This window comes from Lepisosteus oculatus, chromosome 4, assembly GCF_040954835.1.
Source record: "Lepisosteus oculatus isolate fLepOcu1 chromosome 4, fLepOcu1.hap2, whole genome shotgun sequence".
In the NCBI taxonomy this organism is placed as follows: Eukaryota; Metazoa; Chordata; class Actinopteri; order Semionotiformes; family Lepisosteidae; genus Lepisosteus; species Lepisosteus oculatus.
This window is the reverse complement of record NC_090699.1, coordinates 39,898,806-39,915,442: the sequence shown is the minus strand read 5'-3', so window position 1 is coordinate 39,915,442 and position 16,637 is coordinate 39,898,806. Positions and strand designations below refer to the sequence as shown.

The following is a 16,637-nucleotide window of genomic DNA, read 5'->3' as shown; positions in this document are numbered from 1 at the left end:
TACAGCTGTGAAATTAGTCTTGCTGCTGACGGGTTCATGGCTCTTTCAACAAGGCAGTTAGAATGAGGATTGGAACAAATGCATTCTGGACTAGTTTATTGATTTGGTGGCTTGAAGTATAGTAGAGAGTTATGCTTGATCTGAAGCTGACCTAAAATTTTTGTTTTTTCCTGCATACAGTATATAGAAGGAGAACTGTTGGGGAAAAAAACTCATTGCCACCTTGGGCATTAAAATAGAAGTGAAACCAGAAATTTAAGCCATTTTTTCCACAGATATCAGAGAAAAACGTCTCCCTCCGGCTGTCAGAGCATTCGATTAGGTAAAAGCTTCACAGATGTTTGCATTGCTTTAATCTGTTAAAAATCCCTATTCCTTATATTGACCGATGCTTTTAATTAAGTTTCTGTGGACTCCAAAGCCTAAGTGTTTCTTCAGTGCATCAAAGAATGAAGTGTGACTCTTAGACCTGAGATCCTGATGTGACAGCAGTGCTGTTTTCTGAGCACTATGTTAGAGGACTGCTTTTCCAAAGCTTTTTGTACATCTTGGAAAGATATTGTATGAAGATTATTGCATTGTACACTGGACAGCCAATGAATGCACTTCTATATTTCTGACCTTTTGCATTGCAAAATCCCTCTTGTCTGCACTTACTCCTATACTCATCATCAATCTTTGTTGTTTTTAACTTAGGGCAGGCATGTCAACATCAGCAAATTCACAGTGGAAAACCTAGCTTCTGCCTTACAAATCTTTGCTGTTTTACTTTTTATTAGTTCTCTATAATCACTTATGTTCCTAAAAATATTAATTGTAAGTCTGATAATTTACTGTTAGAGATGCAATATAGTATGCATTTCTTATAATAGCACTGTTTTAAGTGGAATTTAATACATTCTAGATATTCTTTATAAAAATGGGTAGAAATTTTTGTCCTGTTTTTTTTTTTCATTTAACTGCCTTTGCTTGTAATCAAACACTAGCCTTACCACACTCACCCAGTCCTAGGGGATATAGTTCCAAGAAGGCTGGGAGTTGTTAAAAGAGGAAAAGATGTTTCAGAGACTAAAGCACTGTCCTGTCTCCCCTCAACAAGGTACTGTAGAACTTGTTAATTGCACAGAGTCCTTTCTACATGCTTTCATTTGCATGAAAGCCACCTGTACAAGACACTTAGATCCCACCCTCTGCATTTGGCATCAAGTGAAAATTAACACATTTTATGAGTGCTGGCAGTGCAGCATGCACAGGTTGAACTGTCATGGTCCAAAGTTCACAGGAGTTCTCCCCGGCAGTTTGAGGCTGGAATGCAGAACCTCTCTTCCTGTCCCCCAGACATCTGCTCAACCTGCTAAGTCCAACAGTCATTTCTGAGCCAAAAAATGCCTCGTGCTCTGAGCTGATGCCAGGTTTAGATTAGATGTGCATCAAGAATTGGGCATTTTGTGTTGCTGACTCCTACTCAGCACAGCTGCCCGTCTTCCTTCCTCTTAGTTTTGTTTACAAAAATTGAAGAAAATGAAATATCGGCATCTCTCTTCTGTTTCCACACAACTCTTTGTAAAACACTTTGAGTTGTATACTGCCTAATTTTAAACTCTCTTAACTCTCAAAGTGCCATTTGACCTGAAATTCTTAGCAATGCAGATCAAAAAACAGATCTCCAACCTCCCCTCCCCTCACTGCATCGGGGTGGTTTATAAAGCAAAGCAAAATAAAGCGCGCAGGTATAGCCTTTCACTGCAGCTTTAGTAAACCTTTGAGGAGGTGGTCATGTGACAGTGCTGCAATTTCAAAACAATCCCAACAGCAAGATCCCTTCCCCACCACCCCCTCTTGAAACTGCAGGGCACCATCTGGCTGAGCTTGGGTTTTGCTTCCAATCTTTAATGCGACACAGCTTAGCCTCCCTTGAAGAGCCTCACAATGGATCGTGGATAATTGAGTCTCGTAGAGCATTTCAGAACTCGTCTGAAGCAGCAACATGACTGAGCAAAACAGTCCTTAATATAGTTTAGTTTGTTCAGAAGACAATCAGGGGAGTTGAATAATAAATGGTCTTATAAGGGAAGTCACGTGTATTTGTTGACCTCTTCCTGATTGGAAATTGAATTAACAACTGGACTTGACGTGGGTTATTTCCATTAAGATTCTTCTGTGAAACTTTCTTTGTGCAGTTAAAACTCCATTACATTGCAGTATTTAAAGGAGATGGACAGAGTGATTCTGTCAAAAACTGGTTAGAGCATTTTTTTTTCCATTGACAAATATCACGGCATTTATTTTCAATGCGTGTATAAGTCTGAATTTACATTACAGCTTCTGTGTCTTTGAAGAAGTTTCTCTTTTTTCCCCAAAAAGGTCTTTGACCAGTTTGGAAGTGTACCATTAGTTTCTAAATTTTGACTTCAGCAGAAATTATGTACTTTCATGCACCCCACCCCTCAGAACTAATGCATTAGGACTGTTGGGACTAAATCATTTTTTTTTGTCTCTTCTGATCCCCCTCCCCCTCGCCCCTGTGCTCCCTGCAGGTGAAGAGACAAGTCTGAGAAGAGCTGTGAAGCATGAGTGCAGATGCAAGTCAGGAGGTAGTGACCACCCCTCCTCCACCCAGCATGGCCCAGAAGGAGAGATACTTCGACCGTATCAATGAGAACGACCCAGAGTACCTCCGTGCCAGAAACATGTCACCAGACCTACGGCAAGATTTCAATATGATGGAACAGAAAAAAAGAGTCACTCAGATTCTGCAGAGTCCGGTGAGTTTCTGCATCTTGTTTTGTTGTTTAATTGGACCTGTTGTATGTTAGAATTTTTGCTTTTTTTAAAACAAACTTCTGACGGAGAACTCCTTGCTGTTCGTCTTCTGACACGGTTCCCCTGCAGGCATTCATCTGTCAGTGCCTGTGACAATAGCAGATTGGAGCTGTGTGCTTTCGAAAAATATGCCTCCCATCCAAAGCTTTGGAAGGGAACAAAACAAGAACTGGAAAGGTATATTGGAGAGCAGAGTCTTGCATTTCTAAAAGGTTAATATGACCTGAATTCCACACAAGTTTGGGCAGTTTTGAAGTAGTCGGGTATAACCCTGAGGAAAGAAGTTTGACCTTTTGGAGTGTCATGCAAATCATAATGGTTTACTGATACTAATAATGTTTACCCTGCAACCACAGTCTTTCAACGTGGATGGAAAGATGTTACCTCTATTCCTTTATTTTGCATTTAATTGATACTGCTGTCTCAACTAAATAACAGGGGGTTAATCCCAATTAAAATATTTTTAATTTTGTTAGACATGACAGATTAGTGTCTCAAGTTTTTTTTTCTGAGAACTTTATTTAAATTAATGTATTTTGAGGAGTAGACAACGATTCTTCATTTAGTTCTAGATTTATTGATACTTTAAAGCAAAGGGAACAATGTGAGAATCTGCACTAACAGGCAATTATAGCATTGGTTCTGTGGGGATGTATTCTGTAGTACTATTTCTTACATATAGGTTGTGTATGTGGGCTTTGTTGGGGTATCAGTTATAGTATTACTGATATTTACCACAGGATGTAATGACAAATATCAGTTTTACAGAAAGGAGTTTTATTTTAAAATTGCTGTATAGTTACAGGGGAAAAAATGTCTATACAACAGTTCATTAGTTTCAGAACTTCTGCAAATTAACTACTGGGTGTAAGACTAATAGGAGTAGCTACATCTGCTGGGATGGGCCAAGCTTTGGCTCACATGAATATTAATAAGCAAAATGGGCAAGATCACTGAAGAGCTCTGCGCACACAGAGTAGCAGCAGAGCAGTTACAAAGGGCCCTGACTATATTGTAACCATAAACACATTGCATGTATTATGGCTAAGAGCTTGCGTACCTTTTTTCGATTCTTTTTGCCTTTACCACAGTTAGCAAAGGGATGCACACCTGGCCTGTATCCGTGTCACACACAGACAGACATCCTGTTTGGAGTAGTTAAAATAATGGCCAGGACAAAAAAATCATCCCTAAAACAGAGTTAAATCAGATGTTATACTGTACAGCTTATTTAAAAGGCAGTGGAATGCCGAAGTATACTTTTATTTTTGCATTATAGTCCATCCATTTGTGATGATTAGATTAATATGAATGGTAATCACAATATAATGCTAATTTTGTTTTTCAGTAATTCAATGCATACAATTGCTTATAAAACAAAAGCTTTGTGTTCAGCCAGATGATTTTCTTAATTAAATTGTTTATATAGCTCAATTTACAGAAACAATCTGGACAAAGATGCATTATGCTTCACAGCAGTAGTACCCACAAATATCATCCTTAAAATTATGTCCATTATCAAGTGGACAGTCGTTTAAATATCCTGTTATACCATGGTGGTCTCACTTCGATCGGTGTGCGGAAGCTTTGCAGAGAGAAGAAAAGAAACACACACAGCAGTTTAGGACTTCAAGAACATTTTTGTTGAACCAGCAGGAAGAACCAGTATTCCGATTGCTGGTGCCAGCAAAAAATATTGTGTGCCAGGGAGATAGAATTTAACTTAATAAGTGTTGGTTTACTTACAGTCAACATCTTTAATAAAGTATAAAGAAATGAACAGTTGGCATAATATGGCTTTCATGTATGCCAGGTGGCAAACTATACCCTAGTCATTTCCTAGCGTCACCATCTACCCGGACTCATTGGACTCGTTCAGTGTTTCCACACACATACAGTAGTACTTAAAAGGTTTGCTGAAAAAGCACATTCAGTATCCTACTTAATTGCCTCTACAGGATCGCCAATCCTTTCCAATTCTTTTTAAATCAGGACCCAAGGAAAGGGGGTAAATTGGTGAATTTAAGGCTTAATTGGCTTAATTAAACTAGTTACTTTATTCTAAATGGTCTTTATGCTGTGGTAGATGAATAGAAATCAAACAAACCTGCTAGACTGAAGCCTATGAAGCAGATCTGGGACTTAATTGGGCTATCTGGGAACTCATTACATGATTATAGGATAAAACCTAAACAATATAGGAGTTTTTTTCAAGTTTAGACATATTTTTCAAAAGTACTACCACCTTCTAGCCAGAGCTCATCAAATCAGTGTGGTGCAGTGGGTCTGTGGCTAAGGATCTGGGCCACAGTGGCTGGAAGGTTGCCGGTTTGTATCCCGCGGCCGGCAGAGGAATCCTTCTCTGTTGGGCCCAAAGAGCAAGGCCCTTATCCCCAGCTGCCCCCTCTGCTCTGACCCCAAGCTCCTCTCCCTGTCTGTGTGTCTCATGGAGAGCAAGTCGGCGTATGCGAAAAGACAAATTCCTAATACAAGAAATTGTATATGGCCAATAAAGTGATCTTATTTTATCAGATCACCAAAGCTTACCTCTGGTTGGTACCAAGATCGAAACTGTAAGGAAACACATCTAGGTGCTGAAAGTGGTGTTGGTGAACCAGTAGGTGATGCTCTTTTCTCTGACCAGAATTTTCAAATCCCTGAATGGTGAATGGAGCAACTGTAATGTAGCATGAGCCATCCTTTAGATTATACTTGAAATCGAGGTCCGGACTACTTGATGGTTAGGTATCCAATGGTGCTGTTAGTAACAGTACAGAGTTGTTAACCCTAGTGTCCTGGCTAAATTAGACTCTGGGATTACTTGCACAGTCTAGCCTGCTTAACGTTCTTCCTTAATTCAACTGTTGAAGCAGTTTTTGCACTTCTCTACCTGTTTGCATTTAAATGAAATGGGTTTTAAATTGGATTTTGGGAGATTCTTTGAAATTTGCTTTAGTTTTATGGATTCTATAAATTCTGTCTCCCAAGCCATTTTCTCATTAAGCAAGTCATGGATTTTATTCCATAGCTGAGAGGCCTGCGTGTAGTCTCAGAAAATCTGTTTCCTGTCACAGTTAAAAGTAGCCTAATTGAAGTTCTTCATAATGTATTGATGCATTAAGCAATTTTAAAGGTTAATAAGCATTAATGAGCCCTGCTGGGGGCATTATCCTCTAAAGTAAGTGACCTTGCCATCCATTAGTTGTTTTTTGTTTCTTGTGGTTCCTTAGCTTGGGTATTATATTCACTTCTGAAGATTTTGATGTTTAACTGAGTATACAGTGGCTGGGAATTTTGACCATTTAGTGATGTATACAGTAGGAGCATTAGGGGGATGTCCTTTGAAATAAACCATAATCATATTAGATTTTCCTCTAAATTAAACACTTGTTTCTGCCATCAGCAAAAGTAAGCATTACTTTCTCAAGAGGAGCAGGTTTACATAGTCTGTCAGTGCTCTTTTGATAACATTTCTTTCTGAAAGAAGGGAGTGACTTTTAAAGTGCAATTTTAAAGTAATCGCTTGAATGACAGTCTAGAAAAAGACTGGTTTGTTCTTTAGTTAGAAATGCCTTGTTGTATGCAAGGAATGTTAAAACATGTTCTACAGTAACTTGCCTTTCAGCCATCATATCTATCTATGATAGAATCGATTACAAAAACCTAAGCCATCAACAGCTACTTTTGCAAAAAATGCTTGCATTGGGTTTTATGTGCTTCAGATGTATTCTGTTAGGCATTTTCCCTCAGCATTGGCTTTAGAAACATCAAGCCATTACATATTTCCCTGGCCTGCATGTGTAGTATAGTCCTTCTCCATCCCATGAATAAAATCAGACCAAATCTAATCTGTTTGCAATGCATAGTCTCTTCTGCATTCTGAAAAAATGCAATTTCCAAAAGACTGTCCATGGAGATTAACAGATACATTTGTATGCTGACAGCATGTGGATTACCCCCAGCAGATTGTTTGTGTTTATTTACACAGCTGTTATTGGGTGTGGATGATAGGCAACATGTAATAGAAGAAGGAGCCATGTTACTTCAAGCCATGTCTTCTAAACCTACGCATCAAAGCAGCTAGTCCTGCCTATCGGAGAACTGATAATGCAGTAAACGGTTGTGAAATAGCTCTTAGGGGATGAGGAAACCTTTGGTGTACCTCCACAGCTGAGAGCAATTGCAAAGGTTTGGGCCACAGTAGATCTCCATGGCAACAGTTGTGAATGTAGGGGAATGTTTGACCTCGTCTATAAAGTGCTGCACAGTGAGCAGAGTAATGTTAAAAATCTTGCGTTTCATTTAACTGTTTTTTGTGGGCATAAACTGACAGGTACCTAGAAAAGATGTGCAACCCAGATTGAAATTCACATGAAAGATACAAAGGCAGGGGTCGAGGGGTTTAAAATGACAGAAACCGACAATACTGAGGTCAGATCTTGTGAGTTAAGCTTCAAGTAACCATAAAAAGACTGTTAGCAGCAATTAGAAAGAGAGCAGATAATAAATAATGATGGAATGTTAAGTATCCTTGCTTTAAAAGTTGTCATAGGGTTGTACTTTTATTGGTTAGAATAAAAAAAACTTAAAGATATGACGGATAGATGATATAACTTATTCCAAATGGCCCATTTTCTATAGCCTTCGATGGGCTGGTGAATGTTGGAGAGTCTTGCTTTATGTCTTTTTCCAGAATAGGACAGGTTAGTCTCTGATTTGCCAGTACACTTTGCAATAATGGGTGAATGGGACTCCCAAGTATTGAGCAACATTTTAGTTCAAAGGCTTGCAGTATTGATGCTGGATTCGTGGCTATCTTTAAATTAAGACACTTGCTACCAGTAATTACATTAATATTGGTAGTATTAGTAGAAAATGTTTTTCATGCAGTGTTTTATTTCCATTTTCTTTTATTATGTCTAATAGAATAAATGGGAATAATATATTTGTGGATTCCAGCATGTTGAGGGATATAATGCATAATTCTTCATTTATTTCTGCAAGGTTCTCGGCTGTGGAAGAGGCTGCAGTACAGCTCAATGGGAGGAAGCAAAGTACAAGAACACAAAGGGTGGAGGGCTGAGGGCCGTGCAAGTGTGAGGATTGATTCAAACAGAAAAAGAAAAACAGTCTCTCCCTGGTGTGCCATAAAACCGTTGAAGAAATAGTGATTCTCACTCCACCCCTAATAAATTAACAGTCTAGAAAGTTAGTCAACAAAGATGTGAGGTGAAAAAGTATTATCAGCTGTGTTGTATGTACGCAGTAGAACATGAGTATGTAATGGTTACACCTACGCAGGACTCTTTGATGTTTTGCATTAAGAGAGTCTCCACCAGAGAGCAAGGTAGTATTAGAGGATCTGATGATGTGTGTTTTCCAAACATAGCTAGATGAACTGGTGAAATTCAGTTTGTCACATCTGTTAAAGTACTTTATTTCAATAAGAGATGGATGTATATGAGTAAGCAACTGCTGTGACACACACCTTTCATTTGGGGCAAGACTCCCACACAAATTGTTCTAGCCTAGAAAGATTATACTGTAGGTATCGTCATCAGAACCGCTAAATTATTGTTTAATATTGCTCGTACACTTTTAATGCTGTCAGCAGGATTCCTGATAATTCTTCACACTGAAAGGCTGTGATATATGTTGTGCCATTACAGCGTATGATCAAAGGGGTGCAAAATTAAACTTATTTGAGTTCTTTTTCAAAAGGTGTACTGCAGATCCAAGGAGACAGTAATAGTCTTAATGAATAGATGTTGCAGATCTAAATGCTACATATATTAAAGCAAAGGGAAACTCTCAAAAAACCTTTTAGTTAAAGTGCGTAAGACTGTTCCAGATAACCAGTCTGCAAGCGCTGAAGCACAGTTTTGACTGAACCTGACTGACCTAGGACAGTTTTTACAAGGGGAATCTTACAGCAAGATAAACAACTGAGCAAATTCTCCAAGCTATAAATCCTCTAAATTACCTACCTCGGATCCCCCACATTATACAATAGAACCTAAGAAATATTGCAAAAGGCAATAAAAGTAAGATTAATCAGCAGTATTTATCTGCCTAGTTTATTCCATAAAGCCTGCAAAGCTTGTGAGCCTGTTGTTTGAGGTGATACTGATGGGACTCTAAGATTGATCAAGGACAAAAGCAGCCAAATGAACAGGAAAACCAAAAGGAAATTCTTACACAAATTGTTTAGACAGTGCAGCTAAGATTAGGGCATAAAATGTCACTTTGCCAATATAATTAAATGAGCATGGCTAATTTTAAGTGACCTGGCACTTCATTATCCTGGATTACTGTATCCTCTTGTGTCGGTGTTTGGATTATTGAATTACAGGGAGGCATTTCTGAAGGCACAGGCTAATGTTCTCTTTAGTGTGAGGAGCCACTGGTGGTTATATTTTACCTAGTAAAGGTCTCATCACAATGTAGCTGTTCATAAAGTACTCTAAGCTGCTGTAGGCGAGGTGTGGGAAAGACGGATGGTGAAGGCTATGTCAGGGCAGGGATTAAAACCATCTGACACGGTGTCTCTGCGGTGAGTGCATCCCTCTGACTCAGAAGGGCTGTGACGCCAAGAAAACAGGTTTTAATCTGTTGCGCTTCTCGGCTTCCTCTCCAGGCCTTCAAAGACGAGCTGGAGGGACTCATCCAGGAGCAGCTGAGAAAAGGAAACAACCCCACAGGGCTCCTGGCTTTGCGGCAGATAGCAGACTTCTTCATGGCGAGCTCCATCGCAGGCTTCTCCACGTCTCCCCTCAGTAAGTGCCAGTGTGTGTGACCCAGGTGAGCAGCGCTGAGCACATGCAGAGCTGCTGGGAGCTTCACACAGGCTGAGTCACTAAGGTTTCACAAGCATTGTTTTCCTTCCAACAGATAAAAGTGTCTTTGAACAAGATATCTGTTAATAAACAGCACTGGCCACATCCGTTTTTTAATATATACCAGGTTTGGAAATCCCCTCTCTGCCTATTTAAGTTTAAGTTTCTCCTACCATGCTGCGTTTGTAATTTATTTAATAGTTTATTGTGTTGGAACTATTCAAACAACTGACCACTTGACAAATCATTAAAAAGTAAATGTAGTATGTTGTGGCATGCCTCATATCAATTCGCTTTTGGATTTTGATCAGAATGGAATTTTGTTCATTTTGTACACATATACATACATACAAATAGCTATATATTGGTGACTGGGTATCCCACTTGGTAGACCCCTTGGCAGAATACTGGTGATGTACCATTATGGAGCCTTTACCTGCCAGCAAGCCTATGGCCATTTTCCTCATTGATGAGACCTTCATCCTGCAGTAGGATTGAATATGGCTGGATCTTTGTAATAGATACACTGCATAATGCATTTTTTGCAGATGTTTTAATGAACAATTGATTTGTTTTCTGTGTGGAATTCAGCAATGTAATTGGATTCCAGAGAGCCTGAGTAAAATGCTGATGCTATAGAACAAGCTGCTCAGTCAGGCTGAAATAAGTGTCAGTGCTTTGTCTGTTAGAGCACAGGACATCCAAATGAGTGCTAAACAGAACCTGCAGATTCTAAACTGCAAATTAACCTTTGTGAATCCCATTTGCTTTATCAAGTGATTATGCAGGAAAAAAGCATTTGCTTTGTTTGGTTGTTTCCTACACAGAAATGCACATACCCAGTGTGTCACCAAGTGAATTCTGACATTGGATTGACTCTACTGCAAAGACAGGTGACACTAGTAGGAAGATATTTCTGCTCCCGACAATCCCTAATGTACTGGGCTTTGTAATTTTTTTATATATTTTGGGTAGCCTCAGGTATGTGCTCTCACACCACACAAAATATACCTTCTAGACCTTCTATTGTCAGATTTGCAGTGTCCTCCCAAAGTATTGGGACAACAATAGCAAAACTAGTTTTCCTTTTTTATTTCTGAAGCAGTGTATGTTTGTAATCATCTTAAACTTGCTAAACCAGTCTCCAGACTCTCCAACCCTCAAATCAAAGCAGCAAAGCATCTCAGACAATTACACAAAAAGGAGGGAGAGCTGAAATGGTCACAAACTTCATCCAGTTATAGCCTTACAAGCATATGTAACCAAAATATTGACTTTTACACTCTGAGATTTACTTAATGTGAGTGTGTTGAGATACATCTCTCGAACACTCTGGGTTGAACTCAGAGTGTGTTTTTGTTTTAATACAATGAAAGTATATGCACGTGATTACCAAAAATAAAATGTATATTAATGTTATCAATTTACTTATCCCTATTAATCTCATGACCTTGTTATAAGGTGGGGTGTTAAAAGCTGAGCACAGAGTACCTTCTTGACACCACTTTATTGTATGTCTCCTGACAAGTCAGATGTCTCAGGCACACCTGCGGGCTTTGTGTTGGCAGTGCTCAGCTCTTAATATGTAACTAACACCATCTGGACCTTGTGGTTCCCTTGGATTAAGAGGAAGTATGTACATACTTTCTGGAAAAGGTGGCTGGTGTTTTTCTTTTATTTCTCTAGATGTAGTCTAGTCGATCTCATTGCAACAGAAAAAAAAATTAAACTTTACATACTGTATGTATAAATGAACATCAAGTTTGCAGAGAAATAATAGTTACGGCATTTTTATTCCATCAGGTTTGAGACTTCTGAGGTGTTCAGTGGCTTATTTAACAGTGTAAAGCAAATGCCAAAACAAACATACACCGAATGAGAATCTTATACAATTTAGTATTTATTTAACCTTTTCATGGATGGTGTCAGTGAGGGAATGTGAGACCCCCTCAGGGAATTGTTTGTCTTCAAGACTACATGGGACTACAGGGTACTGCAGAGGTGAAACAGTAGCATGGGTAACCACTGTTTGATCTGGGCTCTGTGTAGTTCAAATATTTACATATGTAGATGACAGCTGTTCATTTACACATTAATTTGGTGTTTTGTGTTTTTTCTGCTCTGATTTTCCTTCTGTTTCTTCCAGGCCTTGGGATGGTCACGCCCATCAATGACCTACAAGCGGTAGAATCCTCTTCATTCGTGAAAGGGGAGAAACAGACCCGATGTAAGCTGGCCAGCTTGTACAGGCTTGTCGACCTCTTCAGCTGGGCACACTTTGCCAGCTCCTACATTACAGTACGTACAGCCGTTACTCCACGCTGGCCTGACACTCATTGGCTAGCTCTGGGATTTGGAAAGAGGACAGTGAATGTGGTGATTCAGGAATGATTCCCTGGAGCTTTCTGTGGTACATGTACAATAGTTTGACAACTTCCATGAGGTTCTCTGCCTGGTAAAAAGAAGAGCTTCACTAATTTTCTAGTGACTACCTGCATTGTAAGATCAGCTGCTCAAACCTGGAATTGGGCTCTAAAAGCCTAGATAAGATAATGTTCTGTCTGTCTTTCTTACTGAACCCTGTTGAAAATTGCTCAAGCGATTTTTTTATCCATTCTAATGTAGGCTCGGTTTTGAGACACATTTAAGTCAAATGAAGAACATGAAAATGGCGTTATATTATGTATATGCATAGATTTCTAAAGGTATACAGTTTGTTATTTTAAAACGGTCTTCTGTTAAGTCCATTTGTTTTTTTAGGTTGTGTGCAATAGCAGAGTTGCAGTTTGCTTTTAATTATTGTCCATACTTGTGGATTTGTTTAAAATATTACCATCTACAGTGATGTCGTGAATAATTGCAGCAGAGAGCTGGTTTAGAGTTCTGTGGGAACAAATGTAAACTATTCTCTGAACATTTTGCAGTCTAACCTTACCATGTTCATGCAACCACAATGCTCCTTAAGGATTCTTATGACATTTTAAGGGTGTGTCATCTACAGTAACTGTATGTTTCCTTGAATAGATCTTCTATCAATGGGGCACTGTATATACAAACGTGTTTTCCTTCCTGGTACATCTGGTTCGTTGTTAGTCATTTCCATTATTTTTGTTTAACAGCCATTGTTTTTACTAACTCTTTAAACAACTTTTTAAGATATATTAAGATTTTTCTTAGTCTCAAGGGTGGCCACATTTTACTGTGGCTTAACTTTTATGTTTTAGCAGATTTGCTGTTTCAAGTAAGCTTATCTTAGGATTTTCACATATAAAAAACAAACATGTGATTGTTGTTTGTTAAAAACAATGTATCCTGTATCCATTGCACCAAAATATGTTTTTCTCTTGGTCTCTCTCAGGTTCGGGTCAGCAAAGAACAAGACCATATTCTTATTATTCCCAGGGGCTTGTCTTTTGCTGAAACCACAGCCTCAAACTTGGTAAGTACAGTAATTATTGGCTAATTGTGACCTGGTTTTATATAGCCCTTTGCTTAAAAGATTGCATCAGAATAATCAGGTTGTCTTAATACAGATGATAGTCATATTTGAACTGCATAAAGCTAAGATCAGATCTGTTATCCTGTTCTATGCAAGTTAAGTTTCAGTTTCAACTTTCAAAGTTTCAAATGTACCTGTTTTTGGAGTAGTCTTGAGCAGTGGCAAAATACGAATGGGGTTAATAGTGTGTTGACATTCATTGTTCTGTATGTGGACAGTGTACATACACTGGTTTGTAGATAATATTTTTAATCCTGCTGTGCAAAATCAAAATCCAGTTATGGCTGGGAATCTGTGTTATACAGTAGGTGAGTGTTACTTAGTGGCCAATCAAAATAGTCATAGTGTGGATCTGTTTGCTGACCAGCATGAGCAAGTTGATGTGTGATGTAGATTGTAAAAATTTATCTTTCAGTGTCCATTGATGTAATGGTGAAATACAAGACAAATGGATTCTATATTAAGAAAATTGAGCCTGATCAGGTTATCAGTGTGAAAATTATGTATATCAGCTTCCAATAACATAAAGGGTTTGGCTACCATGACAGAGATACCTCTTAACTTACTCATTCCTGGCAGTACTTTACCACACCTGCTGAAAGCTGTGCCAGAGACTCTTGAGTGTTTGCGTTCCAGTTAATCAGCAGTTTAGTTTAACACATGAAGCACTATTAGATTAAAAGAAATCCAATGTGTTGACAAATTGTGCTTTTTTGAAGTCCTGCAGCTTTTGTCTTAGAATGGGGAAATGTTTTTGAAAAGTGTCCACAGAGATCAGAAATGGTCAGTACCATTCAATCTTCTTCAACATAGTACTAAGCAGAGTTTTTCTGCTTTCTTAATGCATGAAATGAATTTAACTTCTGGAAGCCATTTGAGTTTGTTTACCATTTGAAACTTTTTTACAGACTCCTAACCCTCACATCTGTGGTACTTAGTGAACAGGAACACATGTGGAACACAGGCACTGTGCATGCAATATAGTGCAGTGGAGGTTTAATCTTGCAGTATTTGCAGTAGGTGTTCTAATATTAACTCAGCTATGAGGCTGATAGGTGCCTTTGGTTTCACTTGAAAAGAATGAGACTAAGTAGATGCTAATTCAGCCAGAGGCATTCAGTCACTTTAGACAGTGTCTTAGTGCTGTTTAAAAGACAGATGCAATGGTCTTTGACATTGGGGTTTAGTTAATTAACTCAGTTTACAGACTTTGACAGGGAAAGGACTCCATTATGTGTGTAAACTGTGTACCTGTGAACGCTGCAAATGAACCAGTGTTCGGCAATACGTTTTATTTTACTTTTCGTTTTTGCAGCCTGATTAGTAGAAATCCCTGCTGGCCACTTCTATGTTTTTTATGAAAGCAGATGTTAGCACCCTATTTCACAAGGCTACATTCCTCTAACTACAAAAATATATGAACACGGATTAAATCGGAAATTATTTTTTGTATATATTTTGAAGAAAAGTTAAAATAGATTCCCAGTTCTCCATCTGCTGGAAAAGAGTCATTTCCAGAGGCTGTCTCATTGACTAGGGGAACTCATCACTGCTTGTGAAGCATTAAGGTTGTTCCTTTATTTTTTATATGCTTGACGTTTGCATGTGTGTAATATGATGTTTAATTAAATTAGCAGTACATTATATAATCAGGATCTGCTATCTTTTCCTACCATAGTGGGGAAACTGTATGTATAATATAGTCACAATTTTCTGTTCATACTCCAAGAGAAAATCTGTGATGTTTGTTGGGCAGTGACCATTTAATTGTGTTAGTAAACTAGAGTAATATATTGAATACAATTTGACAACAAGGAAAAGAGACCAGGAACGTATTATTATTATTATTATTATTATTATTATTATTATTATTATTATTATTAGGATTAGGATTTAATTTCCATTCCATTTCATGTTCCTGTTCATGCAAATAATTTTATTGCATCCTAATGTTGTGGTATGATTTGGTACAGTTTTCCATTATTCTGGATTGTTCCTCTAAAGCTTTTTAATTTTTTCGTTAAAAGATTCTTGACAGTCAGCCACATAGTGTTTGAATTCTTGAGTAAAGACACTTATTTGAGCCACAACAGTCCATTGATCCAGAGTTTATCCTGGTTACCATGGCACTAAGCAAATAATGAGCACGTGACTGCTGCCTGGATGGGACCTTGGTTCGTCCCTGAGCCTATTCCCAGCAAACACTGGTCCCCATTTATACAGCTGGGTGAGCTGGAGGAGCTGGGGTAAAGCAACTTCCTCAAGCCACACCAAGTGTCTGTAGAGAGAATATGAATTCACACCACTTACCTATTATGCTACACTACCCTCCATCTTCTTTTACCTGGAGGATAACCACTTGTAGATGAATCGAAGTCATTCTCAATTCAGACTAAGGACAATTTGTAATATTTGAACCTTTGGGTGGGCAGAATACGCCTTTCTCAGGGTCTTGCTTCTTTTTTAGTTTCACTTACTTTTAAAACTAGCCCTTAAATTTCATCTGAAAAAAGAAAGTTGAAGCACGAGGCCCCAGAGCTGGAGACATTCCACATGAAGATCAATGTAGAATGGCTTTCATATGTCAGACAAATTGTCAGAGTTCCATTTCACTCCCCTCCCAAAAATATAAAAATAAAGTAGTTTCTCAGGTTTCATTTTAACTTTCCTTCGTACTTCTAGTATATTTAGCTAGCCTGCAGAGTTTGTTGTAACCTGTCATTATAAAACCCCACATTAGGAAATGACTTCATTGGAGTGGTTTGGAGTAGATTGTGCAGTAATCAATACCAGCTGTATTGACGGTGTAACAGTCATAAAAACATGGCGACCATTTCTGTTAGACAGTTGACCATAACTAAAAGAAACGCAGGTTGTGATTTAGTGGCTTTTTGAGCCAGTATTTATTAACATTGGCATTAGTGTCTAGTAGCTTCTAATAATATGTGTGCTATGTTAAAGCTTTAGGAGCTAAATGAACTGGAGAAATCAGTTCAGGAGCCCCTTACGATGTAAATCACCAGGAAGATTAAAAAGGTGCACCCCCTTCTAAAGACACCTGCTGCCATAAAGATTATAATAATACCGTTGCTGTCATCATTGAAAAATAATTTGCCAACTGCTGTCCATTGCTACATTTGTCCTTGCCTCGTCTCCAGGTGAAAGTGGGCATCATATAAAGAAACCGTTTCCATTCATGTCATGTTCTGTGCTGAGGGTCTTTTGCAGTGTTAAAATGCACACAGCAGTATCCCTGTGTGTTTGGTTAAATCCTTAAGAAAGGTTAATGTTGGAACTTGGTATGTTTGCTGACCCACCTCCCTGGTTTCACCATGGTTATACCATGCATTTGCTTTGCTTTACTATGGTTTGGGATGTTTTGTATCAGGTGTCAGACAAGCATTGGTTTCTATATTGATGGGTGACACAGCCCAGCCCCAATAACAACACCCCCTGGTGAGATGGATGGAGTTACACAA

General features: G+C 38.6%; 1 protein-coding gene across 7 annotated transcripts in view; it reads left to right on the top strand.

Moving 5' to 3' along the window:
• Window positions 1-16,637, top strand: part of add3a (adducin 3 (gamma) a) — a 121,252-nt gene that overhangs the window by 81,594 nt on the left and 23,021 nt on the right. For all 7 annotated transcript variants that reach the window (XM_069189215.1, XM_069189213.1, XM_069189212.1 and 4 more), the window contains 4 exons: window positions 2,538-2,765; window positions 9,461-9,599; window positions 11,806-11,957; window positions 13,018-13,098. In XM_069189215.1, coding sequence (XP_069045316.1) covers window positions 2,571-2,765; window positions 9,461-9,599; window positions 11,806-11,957; window positions 13,018-13,098 — 567 coding nt within the window. In that variant the 5' untranslated portion in view covers window positions 2,538-2,570. The remainder of the gene's footprint in view (window positions 1-2,537; window positions 2,766-9,460; window positions 9,600-11,805; window positions 11,958-13,017; window positions 13,099-16,637) is intronic.